Source organism: Brienomyrus brachyistius, unplaced genomic scaffold (assembly GCF_023856365.1).
Source record: "Brienomyrus brachyistius isolate T26 unplaced genomic scaffold, BBRACH_0.4 scaffold47, whole genome shotgun sequence".
NCBI lineage: Eukaryota > Metazoa > Chordata > Actinopteri > Osteoglossiformes > Mormyridae > Brienomyrus > Brienomyrus brachyistius.
The window spans coordinates 1,583,858-1,595,327 of record NW_026042322.1 but is presented as its reverse complement, the minus strand read 5'-3'; the positions used below and the strand labels follow the sequence as shown (position 1 = coordinate 1,595,327).

The 11,470-nt window shown below is 48.1% G+C and overlaps 1 protein-coding gene across 2 annotated transcripts in view; it reads right to left on the bottom strand.

Moving 5' to 3' along the window:
- Positions 1–493: 493 nt before the first annotated feature.
- The window catches only part of LOC125723347 (hedgehog interacting protein), a 29,292-nt gene continuing 18,315 nt past the window's right edge, over positions 494–11,470 (bottom strand). For both annotated transcript variants that reach the window (XM_048999847.1, XM_048999848.1), the window contains exons 9-13: positions 8,873–8,999; positions 8,543–8,673; positions 7,540–7,621; positions 3,675–3,823; positions 494–3,396 (exon numbers count right to left, since the gene is read on the bottom strand). In XM_048999847.1, coding sequence (XP_048855804.1) covers positions 3,200–3,396; positions 3,675–3,823; positions 7,540–7,621; positions 8,543–8,673; positions 8,873–8,999 — 686 coding nt within the window. In that variant the 3' untranslated portion in view covers positions 494–3,199. The remainder of the gene's footprint in view (positions 3,397–3,674; positions 3,824–7,539; positions 7,622–8,542; positions 8,674–8,872; positions 9,000–11,470) is intronic.

The following is an 11,470-nucleotide window of genomic DNA, read 5'->3' as shown; positions in this document are numbered from 1 at the left end:
CAAGACCCATCTTCCCTGCCGGCCATCTCCTGATGCTCCTCAGCACCTCACCTACGTGTTACCTGCGCAAAGATCTGCCAGAAGAGCTGGAATGGCGACGCCTGACAAATTAGGACATTTCGCAGAGGCGGCTTGTACCGAAAAAAAAAAAAAAAAAAACCCTGAGGAACTATGTTACCACATTAGGATAAAATTTTAAAACGAAGAACAACTGTGTTTCATCAGCCGTTTCGCCATCCGTACTTGAAAGGTGTAGAACAACTGTGTCCCTCGGAAGGTTGCTGGATCAAATCCCAGGGATTTCACCACTGGGCCCTTGAACAAGGTCCTTAACCTCCAATTGCTCCAGGAACTGTCTGACCCTGCTTTACTGAAACAAAGTACATCGCTTTGGATAAAATGTAGGTATGTCATATGATGAGTTCAGCACGCTGAGCAGTATGTCACCTTGCGCCTGGCCGACAGACGCTGAAATAAGAACCTAACACGGGACTGATCGGACATGCTATAAACTTTAATAGACAGCTATTTCAGAAAAGAGACCAAAGAGAATCCCAATTATATTTACAAAAAAAAAAGAAAAAAAAAGAAAATCCATATCTTCACAAGGTACAAACAATGTAGAGGATTTAAATAACCTTTGCATAACTACTTAAATAATGAAAACGATTACTCTATTCACAAGGCCTTCTCAGCAGCTCTGATGCAAGATTCACATTAAGTGCTAAAATTATGGATTTTAAACTTACAGCATGGATTTTGTAGAATTTACTATTCCATATAATAATCAATAGCACACACATTTAGGACAATAATAATAATAATCATCATCATCATATTAATAATAAAGAAAAATAAACATGGTTTTGTTGCAATCCGAATCCCTATATAGAAATCTACAAACAGTGCTATGGTACAATTATCTCGTAATGTTACAAACCCTGATGATTTTAAGCACACTTTGGATGTGAATTCTGATTGGCGCTGTTACTCACATGGTGCGCTAAAGCGGAGGGCCGATTGGGGTGGGGGAAGTGGGACGTCCGGAGTGATGTGGGGAATGATATCGATCGGATATCCCTTGCCAGTGAATGCGGAAAGTTTGAGCTTCTTTAACATTCATATTATATATTTTAACAATGGCCACTTTACGACATCTGCAGTGTGGCTAATTTATGACGTTTCAGCTGTAGTCTTCTGAAGTCTTTATATATCTGATTTCACGGCCTGTAGTACACATGGTTATGAATCATCTCTCATTTACTGAAAATATCGCTTCAGAGTTCTGCATGTTTCATACGGGCTGCTCAGATATACTCGACCTTACTGAACATGAGAATAAAATATCTGTATGCTCTCTGTCACTTTCATCATGTCCAGCCTAATCATTTTTGTAAAATAGCACGGCAAACATATCCGTAATTTGGCTTGCCCCCAAACAACTGAGCATTATGGGAGTATTATGAGATTGAACACCACGATATGGCTTGCATTTCAAAATGATCGAAAGGTGGCACGATACTGGCGCTGACAGGGTGTCCGTCTGGGTCAGTTCTGGACAAATGGTTAAAACGGGCCTTTCCGGTATCCAATCAACACCAAAACGCAGGCACATGAGTGAGAGAACCAGAGAGGACTAATAATTTTTGACGAAAGGTGAGACGGCTTTCTAGGCGTCGACGCTAGGCTATTTCGAACAAGAAAATGTCTTTTGATCAGCAAAAATGGTTGCTATTTCTCAGGTTAAGGAGTCATCGGTCTTGACCATCATAGAACATAACCCATGAACAGTGTTAGAGACTAGGGTGAATTTGACCAAAGCGCGCAGCACGTGAGTCACGTAGCTAGAGCGTGGATAGCGACAGCTTGATCGTCCAACACCAAAGGTCCAGGAGACCTCGGTGCTGAATATCTAAACCACTGAAACGTGTCTGAGACCAGTGCTGGTGGATTTCGGCATCCAGCGGGGTCAGGAGTACGTGGACACTGGACCGTGATGCCAGTGATGACCTTCATTCTACACCAAGCGAACTGGAGGAACAGCCCCAGAAGAAGAGAACATGACATGAACATATCATGAAGCAGCTTGGATGGTCCTCATCAAACGAAAGGAAAGTAAACCATGTAAACTCAGTGGCACTTTATATAAAATATTTTCTCGGTACATTAATTCGTTTTATCCATACTTTACCACTATCAATAGTCATAAAAATTAGTAGAGTTTTAAGCTTTGTGTTTGTTTACCACCATGATGCTCTTTTACTACATACAGTAAAAGGCTATTGGCTGTAGATTACAATTACATCACTACACTATTGAATTATATCTTCATTTGCAAATTTAAAATGCATAATTCTATAGCTTTGCGGGCAACGGGGCTAATTTTGAAGGGTTTGGCCCCTCGGGGGGCCAATCTGCGGGAAACACAGGTGCCCCAAGATGTTTACTTATTTGTTTTTTTAAGTGACGTTCCACTGCTTGCCGTCGGAAAGTCCGGACCCCCGGGAAAGAGCTCTGTCCCCGTTACCGGAGATGACTGACCCCAGATCAGCACAGAGGAGGCGCTGCTGGTCGCCACAGCCCAGTCCATGGTACACTGCTGATGGTGATGAAAAGGCTGTACCATACAACAAAATTAAAAACAAAAAAAACAAAAACAAATCTGCGGAAAATGTGCTTCTCTGACATCCCCCCCCTGCCCCCCCGCCACCCGGCCACCATGCAGATGTCACACTGAGAGTAATACTTCAGACGAAACACTTCTGATATTCCTTCATCTTGTCCATGCAGAAGGTGTGCCTCCTTGCCAAGCTGCACCCAGGGTCTGTGAGTGAAGAATTGCTTTTTTTTCTTGGGGGGGGGGGGGGGTCCCAAGGGTGGTGGGAAGGCCAACAACAGAGGCACCGAAGCAAGGTCCTCGTGACAGAGAGTCACTGCCTCGTGACTGGGAGTCACAGCCAGGGGACTGACACAAATCCAGGACAGAAGCTGCTCAGAGATTCTAAGCCAGTGTCCAAGTCCTTATGCTGGGTGGTGAGGGAGGGTGCGGGGTTTGCCTTTTCATTTTCTCTGGGGGGGTCCGTTCGGTGGACGCCCGCTTGTAGTGTTACAGGGCGTGTGGGTTGGAGGTGTGATCAGCGGAGCAGGGGGTGATATCTGAGGCGTGCAGTGATCGAAGCCCCCCCCTCCTGGCACCGGCCTACACGATATAGCTGGTGAGGTCCAGCAGGTAGGAGGTGACGTCGATGAGGTGGTCCAGCAGGCCGTCTTTGGCCTCGGGGGCTGGCTCGCCGCGCTCTCCGCGCTCACACTGCAGGCCAGAGTAGCCGCTCTTGCACAGGCATTTGTTGGGCTCCATGCAGACGCCACCGTTACGGCACACGGGCTCGCACCTGGCTACAAATGACAGGAAGGCGGGGGGGGGATGGGGGTTAGGGTTAGGCCATCGCCAACGGCAACCGATTAATCTCAAAATTCTAAGGGTGACGATACACAGGGCAACGTTTTGAGCAATGTTGCTGACCAGTGTTGCTGGGACACTTTCCCGTTGATAATGGGCAACAGACGTCTATTTGAAGCAGATCAGCAATGGGCAACTTTCCCTCGTGTAATTCGTTATGTTATATTCACTTGTAACATTATTTCTCAGATGCCACAGTGGGCAGTGCACTCACCCACTCTGCAGAAGGGCCCCTCCCAGCCGGGGCTACAGCAGCACCTTCCGGTTGGGGTGCAGTGCCCGTTCTTGCACTGCCGAGAGCAGGCCGTCCCCAGCAGCTCAGGGGGCTCCACCGTACGCTGGCATTCCTTGGGCAGCGGGGGCCTGCCATGCAACACGGTGTTGGAGAGGCGCAGTCAGATAAGACCTCATGCACACATGCATGTACAGCACAAATGCACAACATTATAATGCTCCCACCCAATACCAGCTAACAGCACACCCAAAACTATACCAACATGTAGCTCAGCAGATTCAGTTCATCACGTCTGTGACCACAAGGTTGTCGGGTCAAATCCCAGTATTTGTTGGGCGTTTCATTGTCGGGTCCCTGAACAAGGCACTTAAATCCTTAATGCTCTAGGGCCTATCTGGTCCTGCTTTCTCAACAAAAAGTCCCTGCTAAAGAAATAAAACGACCCCTTGTATCTGTAACAGTTAGTGCCAGAGAAGTTGAATCCATCTAGTTAACCAGATTTAAGGGTCTCAGTACCCTGGGATGAACTGCACCGTGATTTAACCGCCTTTTCGCGCCTCCTGTTTAATGCTGCCCCCTTTATGTATGGAATAATGTTCGAGGACCAGGCGTGATGGTCGTCTATGATAAGGAAGGAGGTATCATTACTCTAGATTTTATACCATTTCCTGAGGCAGAGGGATCGTCGGCGTGTCGCGCATGCGATCACGCACACGCACAGCCCCGACACACGCAGATGGGGGGGGGGAGCGCGCACTGGCATGCGCTCAGTATGCACACACACACACACACACACACACACACACACACACACACACAGACGCTGTAATTGGACCCCGGTGAAGGGGCTACATTCTGGTAGGAGCAGGCTGAAGTGCTCTTAGCCTGTGCATCTTGTGGCCGCATTGAGTGCATGGGAAAGGTTTGCCGATTGTGTCGCCACGGTCAGAGCGCCGAGGCCGGGAGGGAGGGGAAAATGCGGATTATACACTGTGTTTGCAAACACTGACACCGGCGTCACTGCACACGGCTCGGGAATCAAATCAAAAACGAGGCATAAATCTGAACCGCTACTCACTACATGCTGTCTGTGCTACATTGGGGGGGGGGGGGGCGGGTTAGGGTATTTTACACGACACCCAGCCCCCCCCCCCCCAAGGTCCTGCCTGTGTGGCGAAAAGCCGGACGTGGCTCTTTTTGCAAACAAGCTGGGGGGATGGGAGGAGGGGGGGGGGTTATCACCCTGACAGGCGCCGTGACGGATGGCTGGGAATTTCTGTTCCCATGCTCTCCTCCTCTCTCCTGGGCCGCTCTTTATACATACTTTATGTGAGATGGAGTTTTGTTGTGACAGGCTGTACGCTGGTTTTTTTTTTAAAAAAAAAGAAAGAAAAAAGAAGAAGAGAGAGAGAGAGGGAAAGAGAGAGAGGGAGAGAGGGAGCCCCTGAGGATTCGGTAACGCTGTCCACGGCGCAGGGGTCAGCGCTGCCCCCAAACAGTTTGTCTTACTTCCAGGGTGGTCATGAACACAACACCTGCCGTACCAACCCACAACAAAGCAGCCAGGTCAAGCAGCACTGTGGGAATGTATCAGGCATGGGCGGGCCTCTCGCACAAAGCGGCAGACTGATAAATTGGAGGAGGGCAGGCTGATTAGCTTCAGACCGTCCAGTGCCGGCCTCTTCGGGACATGAATGGGGCCCAGCGGAACCGGCCCGGCGGGGTCCTTTGTTCGTCCGCCTCTGCGCCCAGCGCAGTATGTCAGGAGTTCAGCTCTCCGCTGCAGGCTTGTGCGTATTTCAATCAGGAAACATGCCATGATTTTTTTTTGTTCCAAGCATTGAGTTGAATATAAATCCTCATCACCATTTATTTTTTTTTTTAAACAAAGGATGTGTCCTTAAATGGTCATACGAACGTGTTTTCATTTTGCCCTCTTACTGTTCTTGGAGACTGTTTGAGCACGACTGCCGTGCATCGTGGGTAATTGAGTAAAACAGCTGTCGAGCTTACGCAGAAGATTCCGGACAATTCGAGCCACACGACTTTCGTGACAAGGACAAGGAAGAGTCCGAGACGTAGGGGCCGAATGGCAGAAATAAGAAAAGTGCCAAAACTGAATACAACGCAAACATTGGAGGATGTCTCACAATATCATGAGGGTAGGGGCAGCGTATCCTCACATTCTAAATAGATGACATCCCGCCTCACGGTTTGTATTACAGCTGCACCACATCTGCCCCCCCACCCGGCCCATGGCCATTTCCTTCTTCTCCCGAATCCTAGCTTCCGGTGACGCCTAACCACAAATGGCTGACGTTCCCAGAAGGCCTCTGCCCTGTGCGGGGAATGAGCCGCAAGATTAGAAAATCCTCAAATCGAGCATCCGGCCTCATAATCAGACCCTGCACATCTCCATGTACACGAAAACAGGCCTCTTCAACTCATTAGCAGAACTACGCTGACCCCCCCCCACCACCCCCCCATAAGAGCGCCGCACCCCTTGCCATTTGATGTTAGACCAACGTGAAGCTTCCCCAACGAAGAACCTGCCAGGTGCCCCCACTGGGACTATACATGACACGCGTATGTCGTGGGGTGGGGTGTCCCTGTCAGACCACCCTACAGGACAGCCTGACAAAGGTCACGCCGGCGCCCCCCTGGTAACGAGATCCTCGGAACGGGCTCCTGGATGCACAAGGACACGGCATCACGCCCCAGGACCGGCAGACTAAACATGCCGATAGATGGAGAAGGGGAATAACTGTGGCAGGTTTTAGAATTTAATAATAATTACGGAGAAACTGCCACATGCCGCCAACACAAAAACAAGCTGGTCGGGTTCAGAGTCACATTTGAACAGACATTTTAATGGACAGAGATGGACATTCCAGGTCCAGAAAATAAAAATCCGGACAAAAATTTTGTTTTAACCAACCAGCTGGGGACTCTTCACACTCAACGGACTGGCTGAAACAAAATCTTGGCCTGGATTTTTAATTTTCCGGACCTTAAATATCCACCTCTGTCAATGGAGGATTCGAAACACAGTACCACCGAAGAGGTTAAAATGGAGGGAAACTATCGACCCAGAATGCAACACATGCAACTGGTTTGAATGATGAAGGGGCCCGGTTTCTGCTTATTAGAATAACAATACTAATAATGCTATTCTGATGATTAATCTTCTGTATGAAGGCTGTACACCCCATATGTTGGAAGGTGTTCAAATTCAAACTAGCGCACAATCAAAAGGAGCCTTTATTGTGTGGTGCTTTGCAGGCCGGAACACGTGCTAGGAATTACACACGCAACGCGTGCACATGACACGCTTACACGCACGTGTGGAAGCACGGCCATCCCCCCCCCCGGACCACACGCCGCGTTCGTATCTGGGTGTCAGTCCCTCCAGCGGGGGCTGGGGAGGTTGAGGGAACTGGGTTACGGAATGTGGGGGCTGAATCTTGGGACAGTGAAGCACATTCACAGTTGCTTCACTACCCTTCACCAAACCCCCCCCCCCCCCCCCCAACAAAAACACTGCCCCAGGCTATCGACAGGTGTCTCATTTTCCCTCGAAGGCCCACGGCGATGTTGCCGTTGGAAATGGGCTACACTAACATTTTGAAACCGTACACCGCCTCTCTGGTTCCCCCCGGCTGTTTGTCTTGGCCACCAGCGAGGCAGCTGTATGGCGAGTTGTTGGAGGATGAAAGCCCAAAGGCCCATTCTGAGATTGTTTAGCTCGGCGCAGTGCCCCCTACTGGCCCACAACATGCATGATATCTATCAAAGGCTGCCTGCCCATACAAATAAAGCCGACAGAGATGACACCACACCGTACCTCTTTGGATCCACCAGTTTGTACAGCTTGCCATTATTGGACTGGGCCATGCTCTTGCTGGTGACCAGAATGTACACCTCACCTGCAGGACAAGAACACAGTGATTAATGACTTCTGGATGTTAACATTGGGTGCTGCCTTTGAGAGAAGCCAGGGACACGTTCGGTGTTATAATGATGAAATACACAGGAGTGGGTCTTGCATTTCTGGCCTCCAGCCACTGGGGGCAGCGGTCTTTTGCTCTTTGCTCCCTGATGCTCCCTGATGCTGCTTCTTGGGTGCGATGGTTTAGCGGCTGCGCTAATGCTAATACCCAAGCAGTTCTCGGAGAACTCCTGCTATTGCATACGCAAAATGCAGCCTAGCGGAGATGCTGTCTCCTTTGCGCCCCCTACAGGCTGGCCTGGCCTCTGCTTTTTAAGCTGTTTGTAAACAATGTCAGGGCCAATCGTGCTGCTAGATGACCTCATTGGAATGCGCCATGAACATCGGCTTCTGGTAGCCGCCTTTCACTATTCAGACACTGCATGCTCAGCTGGAAGCCACCATCAAGTATCAGCACGGTGGATTTATGCTTTTCTGAGAGTTGTTTCTTTGTCAGCTGCAGAACTGTCATGTAAACGTAAACCCACCCTCTCACATAAAATGGCTCGCCTCCCATGCCTTGGCGGACACTCCATAAAATGGAAATTATTTTCTATTCCAGCCCAGGCAAGTTTATATAAACGTGGAGGCAGTGGAGACGAGGATACACATACAGTCACGTCAAACGACCTTCTACAAACGCATGTTTGAATTTGCGGCCGACATCATTCAAATGATAATATAGCAGAAAATCTCCACAAGAATCAGCTACTTTCAAAATCCTTCTAGCTTCCTGCAATGTTTTTCGAATGAGAAATTAATAAAATAACTCATAGCGGACCCCACAGCCCTTGTTCCAACCGGAATCCCCACGCTCGGCGTGGAACGATAAATGTCTTGGGCCCAGCAAGATACTAACCCAACTCGTCCTCCCCAAATCCCAGGATCTGTCCAGAGATGGAGTTGCCACAGGTGCCGCTGCTGCCCACACATAGGGGCTTCTCCTGCCAAGACCTGCCCGCTGATGGCTTCTGCAGGACGCGCAGGTTCCTGGGGCATCGCGGCACATAACGTTAGGCGGGTTAGACGGCCAATAGGAAGCGAGAACTGGGTCACAGCTACGAAACAGCATAACAATTACAATCACATGCATTTGCTTTGTAGGTAGTGTTTATCATACAAGTGTTGGCCCAGGTGCACGAGGCAGCCGCTGCATTACCCACAATTCCCAGCGTTTCGAGCGACTCACCCGCTGCGGTCCCCGAATACGTAACTGCCGTAGAGCCTCCTGGATTGGCAGCCGCGGTAGATGAAGCCGCCCACAGGGGCCGTGCTGCTGCCGGCGTAATTCAGGTCCAGGATCGGAGGCTCGTACTCTGGAAGGGGCCACGAGGGGGGGGGGGGGGAAGTGGCAGAAAGTCAGTCTGAACCGCACGGCAACCATGGACGAGCACAGGGAGAAAAAGCTGATTTTCCCATCCTCTCATGGGTCTGCCTAGAAAATTAAGGCCCACACGCCGACAGCCATTATGCTAGGAAATGGCTGCATGATGTCGAAAATGTAAAAAAAACTAACGATGACACAATTAGGACATTCATCCTTATCAATGGAGACTGTTTAAATTGACTTAACTGATCTAAATGTACACGGGTTGCATTTACAGGCATCTCAAACGTAAGAAATAAGCAATCTGCTCTATACCTGCCCTCCCCATTCGAGCTTTATCTGTCCTCAAGTTCCACACCATGCAAATGTGTATTTTATGAGTGAGAATGCATAGGGCTTCCTCAACCTTCTTTAACGTTTTCATAACCCTCCTTGAAATACAAACTTTTCTTCTTTTTAGGAGCCTCCGAGACCCGCAAAATGAAAAACCTTAAATTTCAAAGCTCTTTTCTTTGCCATAACACATCGAAACATCGTGCGCAGATGCGTTAGATGTTAAATTAGCCCTAGCGTGTGGCGCAACGTTTCGTGCCGCATCTGCCTGATCGCCGAGTGCTAAACCAAATCGATTTTATTTGTTTGTGTGGGACGCTGAAAAAATAAACGTTTTCTGTCATTTTTCACGATTTAATCAGCATGCGGGAAACTTTTTTAATTATTGCGGTGCGCCCTTAGGAGACTAACTATGCCAGGCAATTTAAAAACAGCACTACATAGTACAGTCAGCACTGAAACCTTTCTCAATCCTTTCAACATGTTTTAATGCAACTTCCATGAGACTCAAATTGCATGTTGTAGATGTTGGTTTCCGATGTGTCGGGGAAGGATCCTGAAACCACGACACGCATCTTGATGGAAAGGCCTTCAACAGTAGGCCCAGCTGGCTTTGTTTAGCCATGTGGAGAACCATCCCAAAGCTATGAAGAACCCCCCCCCCCCACCCCCCAGGCTCTACAGACAGACTTAAATGACCCATCTTGGCGTCACATGGGTGTAAACGGTCTGCAGTCCGATCTGCGGTCTGCCCATGACGCGGGATAAATGAGGGTAGTGTCCTTAAGTTGGGCTAGGCGGCACTGGATGAATTTTCTGTGGGGACACGGTATTTGTCTGTGAAGACAGTGCTGTGTCGCAATTTCGACCAAAACAGAGTGACAAGCGACAAAGTATTGTTTTTTCTCTCCACACAGTAAATAGCATTTCACCCTAAAGTATGGCACTGATTAAGCTTGGTCAGCATTATAAAGAAACAAAGTGAACTCGATTATACCACTTTCGGCCCAAACCAAACCCCATCAACTTCTTGTGAGTACATGGCACTTAAATGTGGTTAATATCTTGATATTTCTATATTCTTATATTTTTCCATTCCTTAAACCTACTAATACCCCGAGGAATCGCTGTAGAGATTCCCGCTCTTCTAGTACCTGGTCACATGATGCTCACGGCACCTTCCCAAGGGGACACCTTCGTTGGGATTAGAGGTCGGCCGATATATCGGGCCGATATTTGGCTTTTTTTTTAATGTATCGCCATCGGCCGATATCTGGTGTAGTATACACCGATTTACAGACAGGCACGTGTGCGGGCAGCCCAGTGTAATTCTTGCTGTGGAACACGTGACCCATGCTGCCTTGTGCAGGACCCCAGCCAGAAGTTTTGGAAGAGTCCTGGGAGAAAAACGGTAACGGCTTAAATTCTGATCTTTCGAAGACCTATTTATTGAACTGGTTTGCTATGAAATGTCACTTTAAAAGAAAAGGCGAGCGCTTTTGAAAGATAACGCGAATTATGCTGTCGGGAACTGGTGTAACGATAATGAGCCTTCAGCCAACTGTAGCTATAGTTTTAAAAGAGGTGAGGGATATTCTTAGCCAACCTTTAACTTTAATATTCCAGAAATCATTATCTGCTGGTGTGGTACCTTCTGATTGGAAGCATGCTAATATAACGCCCATATTCAGAAAGGGGGGTAGAAGTCATCCAACAAACTATAGGGCAATCAGTTTATCTAGCATTACTGGAAAAATAATGGAAGCTGTAATCCAAGTGAAAATGGCAGATTACCCGGATTTAAATAACATTCTGAGGGATAGCCAACATGGATTTAGGAGAGGTAGATCCTGTTTAACTAATTTACTTAAGTTCTTTGAGGAAGCTACGAGAGAAATTGATCACAAAAAGGCCGACGATGTGATCTACTTAGATGTCCAGAAGGCCTTTGATGTGGAAAAACACAAAAGGGTCTTGCTTAAGCTCAAAGCTGATACCTGGCAGATGTAATTTAACAGATAAATGTGACAGATTAATTTAATAGAAAAATGTAAGGTAAACCATGCAGGGAGCAGAAATATAAAGTACAGATATTTTATGGGTTCCACTGAAATATAGGTAGCTGAT